This window comes from Neoarius graeffei, chromosome 7 (assembly GCF_027579695.1).
Source record: "Neoarius graeffei isolate fNeoGra1 chromosome 7, fNeoGra1.pri, whole genome shotgun sequence".
Classification (NCBI taxonomy): Eukaryota; Metazoa; Chordata; class Actinopteri; order Siluriformes; family Ariidae; genus Neoarius; species Neoarius graeffei.
The window spans coordinates 57,303,844-57,326,894 of record NC_083575.1 but is presented as its reverse complement, the minus strand read 5'-3'; the positions used below and the strand labels follow the sequence as shown (position 1 = coordinate 57,326,894).

Genomic DNA, 23,051 nt, shown 5'->3' with positions numbered 1-23,051 from the left:
CCATCACAACACAGTATGCACACACATTCACACACTCACTCACACCTAGGGGCAGTTTAGTAGTGCCAATCTGCCTGTCAGCATGTTTTTCAAAGGTGGGAGGAAACCAGAAACCCTGGAAGAAACCCACAGAGAGAACATGTGAAATACCACACAGACAGTAACCTGAGCTCAGGATTGAACTGGGATCCTGGAGCTATGAGGTGGCAATGCTGCCTACTGCACTGCAAAATATAATCATAAATAATAATAATAATAATAATAATAATAATAATAATAATAAATGAGAGTCATCCAAATAAAAGTGATTTACATAAAGAAGACAATTTTTATTATATACATACAGATCTCTCAGTATAATAACCATATATATTTATATAATACCAGTACGTCAAAAATAATAATCATCATATTTAAAAAACTAAGCAGATAAACTACTCTTTACTTTTTAAAAACATAAAAGTTTTATATATTAATATTGGTTCTGTCTCATATAATTTGTCAACAAAAATAAAAAAGATCACAGGTCAAAGAGGTTACAAAGTAGCTTGTACTGTATGTAATACTGATTTATACTGGCGGATCAATGGTTGGCACACAGGACTTCTGATCTAGGCCTAATAAATAAAGGGCTACCAAAAATCACTTACGCAAGTATACAACTGTGTGCTGTCCAGTTCTCCCACATGAAGCATTATTCTCATATAAAATATAATATGCATATGTTTTGTGTGCATTTGTTCTATTTTCTATCAGAGCAGAAGTTCACAGAAACACCTGGGCAGAAGCAAGGCATGATGGTACTTAGTATGGAAAGAGTGGGAGACTGTTTTTTGTTTGTTTGTTTGTTTGTTTGTTTGTTTGTTTGTTTGTTTGTTTGTTTGTTTGTTTGAATGCTTTCTATATATTAAATATTTGCCCCCCTGGAATGGTCCATTTATCTTGACTGAGAGGGGAAGGGGCATTTTAAAGTTGACGTTGTGCTTCCAAAAAAGCATCTTGTTCATTTCGCACTTCATCTTCCACAGGGTTCATCAGCAGTCACTTGTTGATAGATAAGAGCAATGTTTTGTTTGTACCATCTCCACTTTTAATAATGTGATTTATAATGTTGTAATAATGAACTTATGGTTGCCATAAAGCTCTTAACAGAAGCAAGGCAGTGATTGCTATGATAATACTTTTTTTCTTTCAATTTCCTCTGATACACAGCAAGTCCAATTAAATTTACAAGTGGCTCCAATTAGAAATACTTCTTTACTGTTCATATGAAGTTGTGCATGGCGTCTGTAAACAGGAAGGGTGTTAGCCTCTGAGTCCCATTTCACATGTTTACACTCATTTTCAACTGCGTTCATTTCAAGGAGGTAGGTCTACTTTGTTGGCAACAGAGGGAGCATCTCCCATTACAGAATTCTAGTTAGGGGTTCTAGCCTTCTCCCTCCTAATGAAACCCCTTTTCCAGTTTTGTTGTTGTTGTTGCTGTTGTTGTCGTTGTTGTTGTTGTTGTTGTAGTTGCTGTACAGAGCTCTAACAGGGGAAACAGGACACCTGAAACCAGCATGAGGTGGAAAAGACACAAGACACTGACTGCTGCACAATATTGTGCACTCTCTCTCTCTCCCAGTGCAAAAGACAGCGGCGATCTGGGCTCCTGCAAAGCCAGGAACCCAGTGTCGTATTCCAGTCAAGGCAATGGTCAGGAGGCATCAAAGCTGCAGAGGGAAATCAGTGCACTGTTTAGCATGACAAGAATTTTTTCTCTCTCTGTGAGTGTGTGTGGTGTGTGCATGTGCAGAAAAGACCATCATTTATCAGATTCAGAAAGGGACATCATTTCTCAGATTTATGACAGTATATAACCGTTAAATCTTACCTGTCCCAAAGCTTGACACTTCTACAGGAGGTGGTGCAGCAGCCAGCAGATAGCAGAGCTGTGTATGAAAAAATATGTCAACAGTACAATACTGACAAATCAACAGTACACAATACTAGTGGTGGTGGTGGTGGTGGTGGTAGTAAAATGGTGCATAAAACAATTAGTCATGAGTCCAGAATATTGCACAAAATTAATATAAAATTAACACAAGAGGGATATTTCAATTTACATAGAATTGTATATATTCACTAAGTAGGGAAATGGCTTACTGATTAAGCTTTTGTATATGTACAGTAAGACCTACACTCAGGGCGGGCTGGTATAAATGGGACAGCAGCACTAAGGAAATGCGTAAAAGTAAGGCTTAATTTTTGGCACCTATGCCATATTATTGGTTCTTAACAAATCTTAAAGTGGATTGTTTTTACTTTTATAGAGCCAATAGAATAGCTATTGAATAAAATGTATTTCAGACATTTTACCTTGCTGTGAACTTGACCCTATTTGGCTTGATTCCAAAATCTAATCAGTTCGTCTGCTCATTATAAAGATAATGCCAGAGAAATCCTACAAAAAAATAGTACAAGTCCATTATGTTTACCATGTTTGCTACAGCATTATTAGAGAATTGGCATAGTCAACTAGCAATAATTAATGGATTTGCCTACCTTTCAAAGAGTGTTCTTAGGTATATGTGTAATAATTGTATGCCTATAATGTATTATACCCCATGCTTCAACACTAAATCATAAAGGTCTCATAATAGTAATACCAAGTTCCTGATAATACCAAGTTACTGATAGGTAGTAGCATTTTTAGCACTCCAGTGACGTGTTATTACTGACTCCACTATAACCCATATATCGTTTTGCATTTGTTGGTTTACTTGGCAGCTGAAGACTGTGCACTGCAGTGTTTAACCCAGAATGCATGTAGCGGAATATCACCAAACATGGCAGCATGTTCTGCTCTCATTAAGCTCACTCACAACTATTTTCTTTCTTTCTTTCTCCCCCATACTAACTTTATTCCTTTATCCCTGCAGAACTTGAAAGCTACAGTGGGTCCAAACCTCTGATACCACTAGTCCTTCTATTTTCCATTCATTTCTAATTTACAACAATTTTCATAACAAATTATATTATTGACAGCATCTTGAGTGAAAAGTGGAATCTTTGAAATCTTCTTCTTCTTCTGGCTACTCCCGATTAGGGGTCGCCACAGCGGATCTTTCGTCTCCATTGCTCCCTGTCTTCCGCATCCTTCTCTACCACACCTGCCACTTTCATGTCCTCTCTCACCACATCCATGTATCTCCTCTTTGGCCTTCCCCATTTTCGTTTGCCTGGCAGCTCCATCCTCAACATTCTCCTTCTAACATGCTCTGCATCTCTTCTCAGGATGTGCCCATACCATCTCAGTCTCATCTCTCTTAGCTTAATTCCCAAGCTGTCCACATGTGCTGTCCCTCTGATGTGCTCATGCCTTATCCTGTCCAACCTTGTCACTCCCATTGCAAACCTTAACATCCTCAACTCCGCCACCTCCAACTTTGCCTCCTGTCTCTTCATTAAGGGTATGGTCTCCAATCCATACATCATAGCTGGTCTCACTACCGTCTTATACAGCTTACCTTTCACTTTTGCTGGGACTTTGAAATATTTACATGAATTTCAGAGTTTCTTAGTATTTGGTTTGTCCCCGTTTTGCTTTAGTGACAGTGTGCACTCCAGCTGGCATGGACCTCACTGTCAGAATGCAGGCACTTACGGATGTATGCGCAGGGGAGAGCGGGGCACAAACTGGTAACGAAGCCAAATCATGAGACAGAAAGCATAGTCAAAGAGCCGGCAAGGGTCGGTCGATCAGTAAACAGGGCAATAGAGACAAGACAGGTAACGTAAACAAAGAGATAAAGTGAGGGTCAGAAATACGAGAGGCAGGCTGAGAATGAAAGGCTTCGTATGAACTGGAGAAACACAGAACGATACTTTGCACTGAAGGTGTGCGTGTGAGGAGCTTAAATAGCGTGACTGATGATTAGTGAATGGACGACAACTGATGTTAATAGGCCGGTGACGGGGGCGCTGTGCTTTCTGGGAGTTGTAGTTCTGAGTGTCCATGTTTGTAGTCTGGCTAGTGCTATGGGGTGCCATGTGTCACCGGGCCCATTTCATGGACGAAAGGCATTTCATCCATCACAGAATGCATTTCGTCATCGCTAAATGCATTTCGTTGGACGAAATGGATTTCGTCCATCACAGAATGCATTTCGTCATCACAAAATGCATTTCGTCGGACGAAATGCATTTCGTCCATCACGAAATGCATTTCGTCGGACTAAATGCATTTCGTCCATCACAGAATGCATTTCGTCATCACTAAATGCATTTCGTCGGACGAAATGCATTTCGTCCATCACGAAATGCATTTCGTCCATCACGAAATGCATTTCGTCCATCACGGAATGCATTTCGTCCATCACGGAATGCATTTCGTCCATCACGGAATGCATTTCGTCCCACGAAATACATTTCATCCATCACGAAATGCATTTCGCCGGACGAATGCATTATGATAGATCACGAAATGCATTTCGTCCATCACAGAATGCATTTCGTCCATCACAAAATGCATTTCGTCGGAAGAAATGCATTTCGTCCATCACAAAATGCATTTCGTCAGACGAAATGCATTTCGTCCATCACGAAATGCATTTCGTCCAACGAAATGCATTTTGTGATGGACGAAATGCATTCTGTGATGGACGAAATGCATTTCGTGATCTACCATACTGCATTCTGTGCACAAAATGCATTTTGTGATGGACGAAATTCATTTCGTGATGGACGAAATGCATTTCGTGATGGACGAAATGCATTCTGTGATTGACGAAATTCATTTCATGATCTACCATATTGCATTCTGTGGACGAAATGCATTTCATGATGGACAAAATTCATTTCGTGATGGATGAAATGCATTTCGTGATGGACAAAATGCATTTTGTGATGGACGAAATGCATTTTGTGGGACGAAATGCATTTTGTGATGACGAAATGCATTCTGTGAAGGACGAAATGCATTTTGTCCAACGAAATGCATTTCGTGATGGACGAAATGCATTTCGTCCCACGAAATGCATTTTGTGATGACAAAATGCATTTCGTCCACGAAATGGGCCCGGTGACACATGGCACCCCATATAGTGCTGTTGTTCTCAATGGCTTTACTGACACCCACAAGTGTGTGCAAAATCTTACAATACATTTTAAATCAAATCCATGGGAGTGTTGTCTGAACACATGCGTGCTTCAGTGGAAGAGATTAGGCATGAGGAAAATCTGACGTTTTGTACAATGCAGTTAATATTGCCAATATCGCAATTATGCTTACATTTAAATAGGGACCTAGAAATAGTGAAGGATCCTGAGCATTTACTTTCAAGGATGGATCCAGACCAATGCAACCAATCCACATGCATCAGTCAGAAGTGTATGTGCATCATTTGGCATCGGTCATGGTGTATTTGTTTACTGCTAGCTGGCTACAATCCCGATTCCAAAAAAGTTAGGACAAAGTACAAATTGTAAATAAAAACGGAATGCAATAATTTACAAATCTCTAAAACTGATATTGTATTCACAATAGAATATAGACAACATATCAAATGTCAAAAGTGAGACATTTTGAAATTTCATGCCAAATATTGGCTCATTTGAAATTTCATGACAGCAACACATCTCAAAAAAATTGGGACAGGGGCAATAAGAGGCTGGAAAAGTTAAAGGTACAAAAAAGGAACAGCTGGAGGACCAAATTGCAACTCATTAGGTCAATTGGCAATATGTCATTTACATGACTGGGTATAAAAAGAGCATCTTGGAGTGGCAGCGGCTCTCAGAAGTAAAGATGGGAAGAGGATCACCAATCCCCCTATTTCTGCGCCGACAAATAGTGGAGCAATATCAGAAAGGAGTTCGACAGTGTAAAATTGCAAAGAGTTTGAACATATCATCATCTACAGTGCATAATATCATCAAAAGATTCAGAGAATCTGGAAGAATTTCTGTGCATAAGGGTCAAGACCGGAAAACCATACTGGGTGCCCCTGATCTTCGGGCCCTTAGACGGCACTGCATCACATACAGGCATGCTTCTGTATTGGAAATCACAAAATGGGCTCAGGAATATTTCCAGAGAACATTATCTGTGAACACAATTCACCGTGCCATCCGCCGTTGCCAGCTAAACTCTATAGTTCAAAGAAGAAGCCATATCTAAACATGATCCAGAAGCGCAGACGTCTTCTCTGGGCCAAGGCTCATTTAAAATGGACTGTGGCAAAGTGGAAAACTGATCTGTGGTCAGACGAATCAAAATTTGAAGTTCTTTATGGAAATCAGGGACGCCGTGTCATTCAGACTAAAGAGGAGAAGGACGACCCAAGTTGTTATCAGCGCTCAGTTCAGAAGCCTGCATCTCTGATGGTATGGGGTTGCATTAGTGCATGTGGCATGGGCAGCTTACACATCTGGAAAGACACCATCAATGCTGAAAGGTATATCCAGGTTCTAGAGCAACATATGTTCCCATCCAGACGACGTCTCTTTCAGGGAAGACCTTGCATTTTCCAATATGACAATGCCAAACCACATACTGCATCAATTACAGCATCATAGGCTGCGTAGAAGAAGGGTCCGGGTACTGAACTGGCCAGCCTGCAGTCCAGATCTTTCACCGATAGAAAACATTTGGCACATCATAAAACAGAAGATACGACAAAAAAGACCTAAGACAGTTGAGCAACTAGAATCCTACATTAGACAAGAATGGGTTAACATTCCTGTCCCTAAACTTGAGCAACTTGTCTCCTCAGTCCCCAAACGTTTACAGACTGTTGTAAAGAGAAAAGGGGATGTCTCACAGTGGTAAACATGGCCTTGTCCCAACTTTTTTGAGATGTGTTGTTGTCATGAAATTTAAAATCACCTAATTTTTCTCTTTAAATGACACATTTTCTCACTTTAAACATTTGATATGTCATCTATGTTCTATTCTGAATAAAATATGGAATTTTGAAACTTCCACATCATTGCATTCCATTTTTATTTACAGTTTGTACTTTGTCCCAACTTTTTTGGAATCGGGGTTGTACATGGGCTATAGCCACGCTCAACCAACAGACCAGTGGCTCAGGATTTGACCACCTGTGGTAAGCAGTGATGCTTCCCTGACCTAATTACCTGTATTCTCACGATGCTTTGTATAGTGTGACCTGAGAAAAAGAATCTAGGTCAAACCAATAAAATGTTCCAGAAAGAGGTCGTTTTACCACTAGCCTGATCATGCAACAACAGCAGAACAATCATTGACAATGGCGATGAAAACGCTGAAACTGAATTTGAAATGAGGGAAACTTGGAACATTTTCCATCAAGAAAGACAAGAAACAGTAAGCTATATAACAGTTTATAATATCAGGCTTATGAATACCTAGCTAATTTGTTACATTGTTATTAAATGTGATTTATGCATGCAATATAAAAGCATTGCTGAAACAGTATGATATTAATAAATGAAGCATCTGAAGCATCATCGTACATGGTGTGTTGACTTGATAATATATATTAGCATATCTTAAAAACAAAAATCCATAGCAATCAGGTAAAATTAGTGAAAATATTTCTGCAAATGTGCATCTGTCAGATTCTCGGGCTGGAAACGTCCCTGACTTTCTTTGTTTGAAGTATTTCGACATTCTTAAACCTTCTGTTTATTTCCTACTTAATTATTTTAAAAATGCCAGATTTTCAATGTATTCTCAGAATTTTGTAAGTATTTCAGGTTCTTCACACATTATAGCACTTTGTACACACACACACACACATACACACACACACACACACACACACACACACGATCTTCAGGCATGATCCAGAGTGTATGGTAATGAAAAGCACCTGTCGTTCAAGTGACACTTCTGCACACTGATGATGACAAGATTGATTTCTCTCTCTCTCTCTCTCTCTCTCTCTCTGTGTTTCTTCACCACATACAGTACACAAACATATTATTCAACCTACAATACGCATTCAAAATATGTTCTTTCTAATCATACTTTAGTATAGAGCCCAAGAGCTACTTCTGAAGAAAAGAAAAACAAGAAGTTGATTGTTTTGTTTTTGCAGATATAGTTACTCTGCATAAGACTCATTAATGATTCATGAGCATCTCAAGAACCTGCTTTCATAAAGAAACCACCTCTTTTTGAACAAGGGCAGCCACCCACACATCATACACTGCCGACAATGTCATAATCCTCTTCCTCATCCAGGTCTATTAGAGTACTGTAGTTTCAGTATTGATGCAGTCAACACATGCACCCACAAACAGCAATGAGTTTGCATAAAACAACATTTCTTTGCGCAGTCATATATTTTCTTTGTGCGTCCACAGAGCCTTGGTGGAAATGGCCTTTTATATTCCCGCTGGTCCTTTCACTGTGTCTGTGTTTGATGTAAAGCCAAGCTGGGAGAGAATATGTGCAATATCTGTCTTTATTAAGGCTTATATAGCAAGGCTTCTCAACACCAGTGCTGAAGTTCCACTGCTCTGCAGCTTCAAGGTTTCCTCGCTCCCACAACACCTGATTCAGCTCATCAACTACGTATTATTAAGTCCTTCATAAATTAGGATGGGTGTGTTGGGAGCAGGGGATATCTGGAAACTGTACAGGGCAGTAGATCCCCAGAACGTAATATAAAAAACATTGTTGTACAATTTCTCATCATACACACAAAAACAATTCTGCATTGACATGTCCCTGAAGAATGCATTGGTTAAAGGCTCAAACTATGAACAATCACAGTCTCTGTGAGCCCATGTTCAAGCTAGTTTTTTTTTTTGTTTGTTTGTTTTATTGGTAATTTAGGTCTTACATAACTTAAAATCCTGTGCTATATCAATTAATTAAATAGTGCAATATGTTCTGCTGTTCTATTTAGAAGAGGCCTCTTCAACACACAAAGCAGATTACCATTCTTGACCTAAATGACTCCATCAGTCGTCCCATAGATATTGAACTGGAAAAAAGAATGAATAAAGCCCAGTTTACACCAGATGCAGTAAAACTGTCCAATACTTTCCCATGTTAAGAATAGTAACCTTTCTATGTCCTTCTACAGTACCTGACACTTTTACCTTAAACTCCCAGGACCTGTTGGCAAGTCCAGACTTTGACTCCTCACTCTCGTAATGTCATACCTTTCCTGTTAAGCCAGTCTCTCACTGGGCTGCGACAGCTTGCGACAAATTGCGAACGTCATTCGCGAAAGAGTTTAAAAAGTGTCTTGAAACATTCGCGGGGCTTCTCAATTTCCTCGCATGAGTCGCAAAGTGTCACTCCTTCGTCACTGAAATTTTGAACATGTTCAAAAAATAAGTGCGACAACATTTCTCTCAAAATAACCGCAAATGCGTCGCTGGTGTTGCAAAGCCGTCACAAACCCTTCTCAAGTCAGTTTCCGTGAGATAGGAAGTGCGAGTGTATCTCACTGGGCTGCGACAGCCTGCGACTAGTTGGAGACACAACAATTGCGATAAAATATGCGTATATCAATTTAGTGTGATTCCAAGTGAAAACTGTCACTAATTCGCATATTTTATCACAATTGTTGTGTCTCCAACTAGTCGCAGGCTGTCGCAGCCCAGTGAGATACTACCCTTACTCTTTCTGTAGATACTGAATAATTTTCAGCAGTGTCTGAGTAATAGTTTAATGTGAATAACTGAATAATAATCTGGGACTTTCAGGGGTTAATTAAGTACTATACCATTACTCCTCCACACCAGCAGAGGTCATGGTACCTAATGTTCTAACGCAACCTCTGCCAAACCCTCATGATTCATTTCCTGGATGTTTCTCAGGATGAATATTTAATGGCTAGTTTTCAAGGATGCCATGTCATCAAATCCCAACAAAGGACTCTTCCAAAGTCGACAATCCTTCGAATTCTACCAAGGACAGAGTCCTCCATTCAGAGAATTTTCAGGGATGCATGTATGTATCCTCACTGTTCTTAAAGCACCCAAAATCCTACGCATATCTACATGGCAAGACCTTTTCAATGACATACAGTACTGTGCAAAGGTCTTAGGCACCCTATTTTTTTCACACAAACTTTGTTATATTCCTATTTTATGACTTCTACATTATTGAGTCAGTACAAAAATATTTTAGAGTCCAAACGTTCATTTTCCAGCACAAAATTAAATGTGACAGAAAAAAAGTTTGTGTCTGAGCAGCATATTACATAAGAGACCACTTTTCAGATTAAAAAAGAAAACATAATGAAGGCTACTGGGTTTTGCTGCAAAATTAAGAAGCAAGTGTGACAGTCAAAGTGTCCAGAAGAACTGTGGCTGGTTCTGTAAGATGCTCAGTAAAACCTACAGCTCATTTCCTTATAAAACTGCACTCATTGTACCTGAAACTACTATTTTTTTTTTTTAAGCAAAGGGTCGTCTCATACCAAATACTGTCTTTGTTTCATTTATTATGGCTTACTGCTGCTTATGGTATTTTTTTAATGTTGAAACATTAAATTTCATTTTTAAGCCATTTTTGGTCTACAACATTTTTTACATGTACCTAAGACTTTTGCACAGTACTGTACACCTGCCTAACCTCTGAAGGACCCCACTTGAAAGGACCCGTCAGGCCAGAGATACATCCTTGACTTTGAGAAATATTGATTTTATCCCAAGGTCAAGAAGATGCCAAGGTCACTCATTCATTGTGAAGTCTTGCCAAGCATTGTGATATCCTACTGACCGTTTATGCTTTGTACAACCCTCTGCCTGTTTAATTTGTTTACTCTTTTGGATTGTCCTTTGGCAGGATTGTTGACTTCTCATGCTCTGACTGATGACTGCTGAAATTAGTTTATGATTTCAACGTGTACGCTCAAACTTTGTATTAAAGCACCTCTCTATCTGAGTCTGGTGTGTTACACAAGGTGTTAGTCTTTAATTCTATCAGAGGTGTTCCACTTGTAGAGTATCTCTGGTGTGAGCGATACTCTAAAATCACTTAGAGTCAAAAACAGAATGTGCTTCAGTAAGAATACTTTTTGGTATAGTAAAATTACAAAATGGAAAATGACAAATAGAGAAATAAAAGGTTTTTTTAATAAGTATTTCCAATTTATCAGAAATATTGCCCATCCCTGCCTAAGAACATCACTTTAAAGTGACAATCCAGCAGCAAAACACAAGAGGTAACAGAGGTCGAGTTAAGCATGTGGAGATAAATAACGGTGTTTAATACTGGGCCTGCCTGCAGTAGGTGCTACATGTGTTGTTAGCTCTAATGAAACACCCCTGATCTCACATTGAGTGTGCCTTATTCTGAACTTATTCTGAAGTTTCTCAGAAAACTTCACACCTACCCACATGCACCCCAGGGTACTGACATATGTAGCAGTATGTTTGATCAGATTTCAAGCAGTAGAGCAATAGATTATTCAGTAGCATGTTATATTGAGATAGAACAAGCCTGTTTTGCCAGATGGAAACTGAACACTAATAGTCTTTAATCAACTTTGTGTGTGCGCGTGCATGCGTGCGTGCGAGTGAGCTGAGTGTATTACAATGTTTGAGTCCAAATCTTAACCATTTTTATCCTTTATTCCTCCTTGCTGTCTACAATCTCTATAATGAGAAGTCTCGTTCTTTTCCTCCACTGTCTCCACTCCTATAATCTGTCCTGTTGTCTCCAGGTGCTCCAGACTCCTCCTGTTCTCATCAGAGACAGTAGCGGGCTTCCCTGCTGACCTTCACAAGGGCATCCACTGGGTCACTCAATAAACAAACACATAAGCTCTTCTACACTGTAAATAAAAAGGGCTTAGACATGTCTTATTTAAATATCCCTGAACGTAACACTTAGAAGACAAGTCTTGGGTATTTAAAAATACCTGGAAGACATGTCTAGGGTATTTAGCAATGCCTGGAAGACATGTCTTGTGTCTAATGATAGACACCGGTGTCTTTATACTGTAATAGACATGCGTGTTTTCTTGCACCCTCCATATACACCTATGGCTTCCTAGAAGACACTGAAATATTATTTAAATACCCCGGTGTTTCATGTAAATACCCTAGACATGTCTTAGTATTTTTTACGGTGTAGCTGTGCAGAACCCTATCTTAGATCTTCCCACAGGGCGGAGGGACTGAAAACGCAGGAATATTCTTGTGGGAGGGTAAATAACCAAGCAGAAACACCAAACATTGTTACTTATTCCCATGGATTCCTGTGAGTCAGATCTTTCTTCCTTCCAGAAAGCCATGCTATTGCTAACTCTCGCTCATTATTTCAGCAAATGTTAGTTAGCAAGGCTGAGTAAACTAGTGAATTTGAAACTGATAAATTGCCAAACTTGCTTGCGTACTATTAAAAATTAGGAAGATAATTATTCTGTATGAGGCTAATGATATGCTAATACTAGCTAATGTTAGATAAGTACTACAAGTGCTTATCCAGTAACTGAACAGGCAATGCATGCATGCTTTCAAGTCAGAATAACAAAGATTTCCCATCCTACCAAACATGAGGCAAGGTGGAGAAAATGGAGAAATACAGTACATAGAATGCATGCATGTAAAAGCCTGTTTAGCTTTGACCAATATTCTGGCTAATTTTGTAGTTTGTTGCTTTTAAATTAAATTTTTTTTTCAACAGAGCAAAGAAAAGAAGAAAGACATATCCTTTATCAATGAAAACACAATATACCTAGGACATCAAAGAGAAAACACACATCCAGACTGATAATCAGAAGCATATCACACACATCATTATACAACATGGTAAGGTCTGTTCATAAAAGATCACAGGGCTTTTAGGGGACAAAGAACAAAGAAATGATGGACACATCTGTTATCGCACACATGCTTCAGCATGACCCGTGCTGAGATTGAAAGCTTTAATGAAAAATAATTACGTAAAAGCACCCTACGGTATAGCCCCCGAACAAGATACATTTCTTAAATGCTTCTTCTTTTGTTGTTTTTCTTGTTAACAAGCACTCCAGCAGCAACAGTCAAGGGTGCAATAACAGGTTAAATGTGTGCGTGCATATTAATGTATTAAATATCTTCAGCAAAATAACAGAGGGCATTTGGCTTCAAAGTGAATATGCTAATGGGAGAGGAGAAGCAGCTGTTGGCCTACTTTACAGGCCAAAGCTAGAAGAAATTCCTGATTGCTCTCTGTAGAATACTTAGCACCCTGCCTATGGAGGAAAAAACTGAAAACTTTAAAACTAGACGGCCTTTCGATTTCATAAAATCAGTGAAATTTAGTTCCCTCTGAAATTTGGTCATTGTGATAAATGTTTATTTCTGTAATGTCTTTTAAAAAAATCAGGCCATTCTGTGGCTGGGAAAGTTATTTAATTTGAGGGGGATTCCCAAGCAAATAATGTGCATGAAATCACTTGCTTTGCACAGTCAAACAGACAAAGCAAGTCCATGTGCGCATGCGCAGGTTTACCTTCTTCTTCTTCTTCTTTTCCTTCTTCTTTTGGGTTTTACGGTAGCTAGCATCCAGTGTTACATTACTGCAGTGTTGCATTATTACAGGTTTACCTTGACCCTGCACTGACAGTTACATCATTTTGTCGCTAAACGAACAGCTGATCACACTGAGGTGCTCGCTGACCGCCGATATTTATTAGTTCAGTCCTGCGTTTCCTTTCCTTCACAACATAACTTATTTTCCTTCACAACATAACTTCTTTTCTTCTCTGTAGTCAATCTTTCACGTTTCACTCGCGTCCTCCATTTTTCTCTCCTGTTTCACATTTGTATCCCACAATGGCTTGCATGAACGGGGAAAGCCCACCACGTGATGCATGACATAGTATCTTGTAATGTGTCATGGTGAAGCAGGGAAAAAATAGCAGAGAATTTAGGGCCATGTGGCCCTAAATTCATTAATCGTTCTATTTTTAAAACCACTAATAAAATTGGAAGTCTGTGATTCGATTTCAGTAGCTTTCGGTCCACAAAACAAAAGTAACTGGGTGTCAGGGAAAATTCTTTTTATGACCTAAACCTGAAAAATCTGAAAGGCAGTCTACCTTTAAACTTCCCCAGAACCTGCCTGTACCACCATCCTCCAGACTCCTCTGGCTTTCCCATGATGCCTCACTTAATGAGTTTCCTTCCACATATCTAGAAACTTTCTCCAAGCAGTAAAAGTGAAACGCTGTCTATTTATTGCTCTTTAATATTGTAACACCGTATATATTTTTTGCTTTCTGTTTGAGATATTTTAGTTTAACTCAACAGTACACAAATAAATCAATGCAAATTAGGAATTGAAAATACCAAATCGAAAATAGGATGATCAGAGAGTATTTTCTGTAAACTCTAATGATTTGAAGTTCATGGTTGAGTGTCTGCTCACAGACTTAGACTTTCTTATAAAGAGCTTTAACTGTCAGAACAATGATATATTTTCACCTGAAATTGCCCAGTATCTGTAATAACAGAGAAGGATGGGAGATGTTTTGCTGTGGAGAGACTGTTATTACTCTCAGTTTGGTCCAAAAACAGGATTAAGAAACACAAACACTACACCATTAGAGGGAGGACTTGTGATCTGACTAATCCAGCTTCAGGACCAGCATTTGCAGTGTTTCTCTACTCCATCACAGCAACATCTGATCAAACCGCGTGTTTGTTTTTTTTTTTTTTTTTTCTGAAATAGTTGGCCACATTTCAAAGGTGGGATTTCATGACAAAAAGAAATTCATTAAGAAAGTAAATTATAATTCTTTATCTCACTCACTCAAAGCGCACATTCCTAAAGCCAACGCATGAGCAGCCCTGAACCATAAGCAACGGGATTTAGAATAAAATTCATTTGTCGTTCCTGCTCGAATGACATGGCTGAAGTGGATGCCACTTTACAACTGAAGCTGAGGGCTACTGTGAGGGGAAAATTGACTCTTGAGGACTCTCAGCTGATCTAACCTGCTGAGAAAAGCTGAGTTACAAACGTGTTCATCAATATGGAATGGTACTACACTCTGCAGATAATTGTGAAGTGTAAGTGTAAAGTGTATGGGGGGAGGGTGTGTAGTAGTTATCAGTACTGTGTGATGTGGTGTTGAGGAAGAGGTGCACACATACCCGTAAGTTACAGAGAAAGAAAATGAGAAATAGAGGGCATATAAGTTCATGTTACACAACATGGAGACACTAATACTATTCATTTCTCCTTTTTTTCAGCTAAAACAGAGGTGAGACCAACGCTGAATAAAATTTGCCCAGCACAAAAAGCCTTTCTCACTGAAAGGAGAATGGACAAGTGACGTGGAAGATGCATTTGTTTCTACAAATAGAAGTGGTTACTTTCTCTTCATGTCAAATTTATGTAGGTGAATTTATGAATTCTCAAACCTTGGTCTTGTGAGCCAACAGAAAACAAAAAGGCAAGACTGTGGTCTCTTTAACGTAATGGAGCTGCTATTTATTAAGTTACAGTCACACCAGACTTTTGCTTGCTATTTTTGTAATGAGACCACATTGAAAATCTGGGACTTTTTTTTTCACTGAAAATTAGAAATAAACATAAGGTTTTAACATTTTGAAATAAAGAAAGTAAATGTTCAAGATCTTGGACATTTAATATTCAAGACTGTACACTATTTCTGCGTCCCTATTTAAATATAAGCAAATTTATGATATTGACCATGTTAAAGGAAATCTCCAGGATTTTTTTAACCTGGGCCCTGTTTTCCCATCTCTTTGGGTCCAAATATTTACTAGTGTCAGTAAAACAGGTGGGTTGAGTGGAGACAGATGTAAGTGCAGAAGAGTGTCTTTATTATAAACAAATCCATCAGGTTTACAGTCCAAAACGGTAAGCAGAATCATTAACAGTGAAAAGGGTCGGGTGAGTCACAAACAGGCTATATCAGGCAAGACACAAAGCAGAAACCAGAAATACAGAACATGAGTCAAAAACCCAGGATGACAAGATACTAACACGGCTTGGTAATGGTCACTAGGAAACTCAATACTTCGCACCATATAGGTGTAGGTGTGTGTGTGAAAGTTCGGTGTACGCCCAAATGCACGTGGATATGACAACTAGGGACAAAAATGATTGAAGTCGGGCCAATATTGAGTTAGAATGCTACACCGCAATGTGCAACTGCAATATGGCTATACAGTGTAATTCTTTGGGGCAATCATCCAAGTCAAAGTAAACTGCATTTACAAGCTCTTAATGTTATTGTAAGTGTCTGATAACACAGAAAGGTGTGATACAGCGATACACCTGTATCTATTTACCTTAATAACTGTAAAGAAATTGTAGAAAATGACTGTTTCTACAGTCATTGTTTTACCTTTCTCTTTTTCTGGTCTCTGACAAACACTCCATTCAGTGCCTGTAGCTGATTATTGCATGGGGGCTGTTTTCTGATGAGCTCACATTATGAGTCTGTATGTGGCAAAAACAAGCAGTTTACTTTGATGTGGATGATTTCCCCGTAGAGTTATGTTGTATAGCCATTTTGCGGTTGCAGATTATAACATTCCAACTCAATACTGGACCGATTTCAATTATTTTTGTCCCTAGAAAATATCTGGACCCAAAGAGATGGGAAAATGGGACCCAGGTTTAAAAAAAATCCTGGCATTTTCCTTTAACTGCTTTGTATAAAAAGTCAGATTTTCCTCATGCCTAATCAGTCCTGTTGAAGCATGCTTTCAAATGGCACTCCAATGGATTTGATCTAAAATGGATCAAGGTTTTGCACAAACTTGTGGAGTCCATGCCACCTCAAGTGCACACTGTCATTAAATCAAAAAGGGAACATACCGAACTTTAAGAAACTCTGAAATTCATTTAAATATTTCAAGAATTCTACTTTTCACGCAAGCTGTTGTCAATAATATAATTTGTAATGAGATTTGTTGTATTAAATTAGAAACAAATGCAAAATTTAAACAGTTTCACTAATGGTTGCAGACTTTTGGACCGCACTGTCTATCAGGGGAAAAAACAACAACAATAACGTTACCACTACATTAGCAAAATCACAGTGAATGTGGGACAAAAACACAAGGAATATGTTCTGGTCTATCCAGAATAGAAAGCTGTTATTTACTTCCACACTGGCTTCAGCTTTGTAAAATGATGTTCAAGTGTGTTCCACATATCAGTTAATTTCAACCCGACAGATAAAACCCAGAAGAGTTAGTGCAAATCTACTTGTGAAATTAACTTTTTTTATTGTGTACTGATGCCCAGATGTACAAATCTACAATAATAATAATAATAATAATAATAGCCGGCATGGTGGTGTAGTGGTTAGCACTGTTGCCTCAAAGCAAGAAGGTCCTGGGTTCGAGCCCCGTGGCCGACAGGGGCCTTTCTGTGTGAAGTTTGCATGTTCTCCCCGTGTCTGTGTGGGTTTCCTCCAGGTGCTCCGGTTTCCCCCACAGTCCAAAGACATGCAGGTTAGGTTAACTGGTGGCTCTAAATTGACCGTAGGTGTGAATGTGAGTGTGAATGGTTGTCTCTATGTGTCAGCCCTGTGATGACCTGGCGACTTGTCCAGGGTGTACCCCACCTCTCACCCATAGTCAGCTGGGATAGGCTCCAGCTTGCCTGCGACCCTGCACAGGATAAATGGTTATGGATAATGGATGGATGGATAATAATAATAATAATAATAATAATAATAATAATTAGCAGGGGTGGAAATGTAGCTAGCAGCAGCTTCCAGTAACTATCATAATTAGCTAGGCAGCAACTCAAATTCAAGTTGGGAAATATTAGTCATTATAAGATATTATACTTCTGATTATTTCATTTAAAAACAATTATGTAGCATTAGTCATAAATATAAGACCAGCAAACTTACAGAGATTGAATGATGTTTCAAGGCAAAACAGTGTGTGGTTGCTTATAACAGTTTTACAACCCCGATTCCAAAAAAGTTGGGACAAAGTACAAATTGTAAATAAAAACGGAATGCAATGATGTGGAAGTTTCAAAATTCCATATTTTATTCAGAATAGAACATAGATGACATATCAAATGTTTCAACTGAGAAAATGTATCATTTAAAGAGAAAAATTAGGTGATTTTAAATTTCATGACAACAACACATCTCAAAAAAGTTGGGACAAGGCCATGTTTACCACTGTGAGACATCCCCTTTTCTCTTTACAACAGTCTGTAAACGTCTGGGGACTGAGGAGACAAGTTGCTCAAGTTTAGGGATAGGAATGTTAACCCATTCTTGTCTAATGTAGGATTCTAGTTGCTCAACTGTCTTAGGTCTTTTTTTGTCGTATCTTCCGTTTTATGATGCGCCAAATGTTTTCTATGGGTGAAAGATCTGGACTGCAGGCTGGTCAGTTCAGTACCCGGACCCTTCTTCTACGCAGCCATGATGCTGTAATTGATGCAGTATGTGGTTTGGCATTGTCATGTTGGAAAATGCAAGGTCTTCCCTGAAGAGACGTCATCTGGATGGGAGCATATGTTGCTCTAGAACCTGGATATACCTTTCAGCATTGATGGTGTCTTTCCAGATGTGTAAGCTGCCCATGCCATACGCACTAATGCAACCCCATACCATCAGAGATGCAGGCTTCTGAACTGAGCGCTGATAACAACTTGGGTCGTCCTTCTCCTCTTTAGTCCGAATGACACGGCGTCCCTGATTTCCATAAAGAACTTCAAATTTTGATTCGTCTGACCACAGAACAGTTTTCCACTTTGCCACAGTCCATTTTAAATGAGCCTTGGCCCAGAGAAGACATCTGCGCTGCTGAATCATGTTTAGATACGGCTTCTTCTTTGAACTATAGAGTTTTAGCTGGCAACGGTGGATGGCACGGTGAATTGTGTTCACAGATAATGTTCTCTGGAAATATTCCTCAGCCCATTTTGTGATTTCCAATACAGAAGCATGCCTGTATGTGATGCAGTGCCATCTAAGGGCCCGAAGATCAGGGGCACCCAGTATGGTTTTCCGGCCTTGACCCTTACGCACAGAGATTCTTCCAGATTCTCTGAATCTTTTGACGATATTATGCACTGTAGATGATGATATGTTCAAACTCTTTGCAATTTTACACTGTCGAACTCCTTTCTGATATTGCTCCACTATTTGTCAGCGCAGAATTAGGGGGATTGGTGATCCTCTTCCCATCTTTACTTCTGAGAGCCGCTGCCACTCCAAGATGCTCTTTTTATACCCAGTCATGCTAATGACCTATTGCCAATTGACCTAATGAGTTGCAATTTGGTCCTCCAGCTGTTCCTTTTTTGTACCTTTAACTTTTCCAGCCTCTTATTGCCCCTGTCCCAACTTTTTTGAGATGTGTTGCTGTCATGAAATTTCAAATGAGCCAATATTTGGCATGAAATTTCAAAATGTCTCACTTTCGACATTTGATATGTTGTGTATGTTCTATTGTGAATACAATATCAGTTTTTGAGATTTGTAAATTATTGCATTCCGTTTTTATTTACAATTTGTACTTTGTCCCAACTTTTTTGGAATCAGGGTTGTAGATAAGTAATACAATTTCTCAATTTTAAGACTCAGATGCATCTTTAATACTAAGCACATATAAAAGTAGCAACTTTCTTACTTTCACTTGAATACAGTTTTGGCTAGATTCTTCCACTTTTATCCACGTAAGATTTTGACTCGTTATCCATACTTCCACTTGAGTACAATTTTTCACTCAAGTATAATTTTTCTTTTTCCTCAAATCAGTTCATAAAATGTGAATGTCTTTCACGACAGTTTTAAACTAGTGTTTTGTTTTGTGCAGTATAACATGGACATGGGCCAAATTACAGATCAGACATGCACTCATGCTAATTTTATAACAATTATATGAAGCTTCAGCTTGAACACTCAACTGATTGCTTAAATACAAACCTTGCTGCAGACTGCAGTAAATTATCAGTTGAATCAATACATGTGTTATGAGTAATGTTGTGAGGATGGAGCTGTTCCATCTGCCTACTAGGATTTATGTGTTAACTGTTGGCACCAATGCTTATAACTTACTAATATCTTCCTATCTTTACGATGGACACACATCCCTATCAAGCCTATAAAAAACACGACGCATTGCAGATGCAGCCACACAGAATGGAGAAGAAACTCCAAGCACTGGGACAGTGAAGGATATAATATAGACTTTCACAGTCAGACGATCCCACTGCTTCTTACAGAGATGTTTGTACTCCTGCAACCACCTTAACTACACTGTAATTGCTGCAGATTTCTGTTGCTTTGAATCATTTATGAACATAAAGTAAAAGGGGATCATTTGGGAGACTGCTGTATTTGAAATTCAGTCTGCATATGATGAAGTCAAAGTCATGCACACAAATGATGACGTACAGTAAGATAAACTGTTTAAGCTGATGTTTATGCTGGGATTTCATAAAGAAATGCAGATAGCCTCCTGTGTACTCCGTCCTGCCACAGTGACAACTGCTCTATTTTGTGCTTGTTTCTTCTGTCCGACGCAGCTCTCATCTGCATACAAATTTCATTTCTTTTAATTGCCTTGGCAATAACCTGGCTCTGCTCCTCAATTTCCTTCAGCCAAATGCCTCCTTCCTCAGCAGACAGTGTGGTGGATGGAGGTGCTGACTCGTCCTTCCAGCTGAGATATGCACTGTGCCTCAGGACCTCTGGGCCTCTGGGTAGATATTGCAAAGGTTTCTATACAGCACACCTGAGTTTAATAAGAATGATCATTGTCTGCTGTGAACCCATGGATGTGGTCTATTCGTAAAATTGTAAGATATTAAAGGATATCAATCTTTTTTTTCTTCAAAAATTCAAACACACACACACACACACACACACACACACGCCCGCGCACAAGTAAGTCAAAAAGTGCTAAGACAGATGTTATAATTTCAAAAGGAATTAAAAAGAATTCAAAGAAGGAATACAAAGAAGGAATTCTCCGATGGAAACATCGCTTGAAGAAGTGTTTAGACTTAAATGGAGGATATGTAGAGAAATAGCTTTGTTATTTTCATGAATAAGGATTATTTTCATTTGTATTAGAACTTTATGACTAACCCTCATATATACAGTTAGGTCCATATATATTTGGACACTGACACAAATTTTGTTTTTTTACCTGTTTACTGAAACATATTCAAGTTATAGTTATATAATGGACATGGACATAAAGTCCAGACTTTCAGCTTTCATTTGAGAGTATCCACATTAAAATTGGATGAAGGGTTTAGGAGTTTCAGCTCCTTAACATGCGCCACCCTGTTTTTAAAGGGACCAAAAGTAATTGGACAATTGACTCAAAGGCTATTTAATGGGCAGGTGTGGGCAATTCCTTCGTTATGTCATTCTCAATTAAGCAGATAAAAGGCCTGGAGTTGATTTGAGGTGTGGTGCTTGCATTTGGAAGATTCTGCTGTGAAGAAAACATGCGGTCAAAGGAGCTCTCCATGCAGGTGAAACAAGCCATCCTTAAGCTGCGAAAACAGAAAAAAACCCATCCGAGAAATTGCTACAATATTAGGAGTGGCAAAATCTACAGTTTGGTACATCCTGAGAAAGAAAGAAAGCACTGGTGAACTCATCAATGCAAAAGGACCTGGACACCCACAGAAGACAACAGTGGTGGATGATCGCAGAATAATTTCCATGGTGAAGAGAAACCCCTTCACAACAGCCAACCAAGTGAACAACACTCTCCAGGAAGTAGGCGTATCAATATCCAAATCTACCATAAAGAGAAGACTGCATGAAAGTAAATACAGAGGGTTCACTGCACGGTGCAAGCCACTCATAAGCCTCAAGAATAAAAAGGCTAGATTGGACTTTGCTAAAAAACATCTAAAAAAGCCAGCACAGTTCTGGAAGAACATTCTTTGGACAGATGAAACCAAGATCAACCTCTACCAGAATGATGGAAAGAAAAAAGTATGGCGAAGGCGTGTTACAGCTCACGATCCAAAGCATACCACATCATCTGTAAAACACGGCGGAGGCAGTGTGATGGCTTGGGCATGCATGGCTGCCAGTGGCACTGGGTCACTAGTGTTTATTGATGATGTGACACAGGACAGAAGCAGCCGGATGAATTCTGAGGTATTCAGAGACATACTGTGTGCTCAAATCCAGGCAAATGCAGCCAAACTGATTGGTCGGCGTTTCATAATACAGATGGACAATGACCCAAAACATAAAGCCAAAGCAACCCAGGAGTTTATTAAAGCAAAGAAGTGGAATATTCTTGAATGGCCAAGTCAGTCACCTGATCTCAACCCAATTGATCTCAACCCATTTCACTTGTTAAAGACTAAACTTCAGACAGAAAGGCCCACAAACAAACAGCAACTGAAAACCGCTGCAGTAAAGGCCTGGCAGAGCATTAAAAAGGAGGAAACACAGCGTCTGGTGATGTCCATGAGTTCAAGACTTCAGGCAGTCATTGCCAACAAAGGGTTTTCAACCAAGTATTAGAAATGAACATTTCATTTACAATTATTTAATTTGTCCAATTATTTTTGAGCCCCTGAAATGAAGGGATTGTGTTTTAAAAAATGCTTTAGTTCCTCACATTTTTATGCAATCATTTTGTTCAACCCACTGAATTAAAGCTGAAAGTCTGAACTTCAACTGCATCTGAATTGTTTTGTTCAAAATTCATTGTGGTAATGTACAGTAGAGGTCTGCACGGGTCGGATTTTTCAGTCCCGCTCCCGTCTGCGCCCGCATTGTGCAGTCCCACTCCCGCCTGCGCCCGCAAAGAATTATGATTTTCAGTCCCGCTCCCGCCCGCGCCCACAAAAAAATTATGATTTTCAGTCCCGCTCCCGCCCGCGCCTGCCATATTTTGTCCCGCTCCCGCCCTCGCCCTCAAATCCCGCATGATGCAGACGTTCGCGTTATTTCTCAGGAAAGTTCTTGTCTTGACACAGCGTGATGGTGCCCCGCCCCCTACTTTGAGTGGATTTGAGCATAAATATCTACAGCTCACGTTTGCTATTGTTTACCTTGTTTCTGAATTCAGCATGTAGTATCTCTAATAATAATAATTAGTGCTGTCAAACAATTAAAATATTTAAT

The 23,051-nt window shown here is 39.2% G+C and overlaps 1 protein-coding gene and 1 non-coding gene across 2 annotated transcripts in view; both read right to left on the bottom strand.

Annotated features, from left to right (window-relative positions):
* Positions 1-489: 489 nt before the first annotated feature.
* The window catches only part of ccdc85a (coiled-coil domain containing 85A), a 44,952-nt gene continuing 22,390 nt past the window's right edge, over positions 490-23,051 (bottom strand). Inside the window, exons 3-4 of the mRNA XM_060926060.1 lie at positions 1,877-1,934; positions 490-1,715 (exon numbers count right to left, since the gene is read on the bottom strand). Of these exons, the coding sequence (XP_060782043.1) occupies positions 1,700-1,715; positions 1,877-1,934 (74 nt within the window). The 3' untranslated portion in view covers positions 490-1,699. The remainder of the gene's footprint in view (positions 1,716-1,876; positions 1,935-23,051) is intronic.
* On the bottom strand, positions 4,427-4,832 carry LOC132889838 (small nucleolar RNA snR37). Its single transcript, XR_009655114.1, has one exon. It is a non-coding gene; the product is annotated as a small nucleolar RNA snR37 (small nucleolar RNA).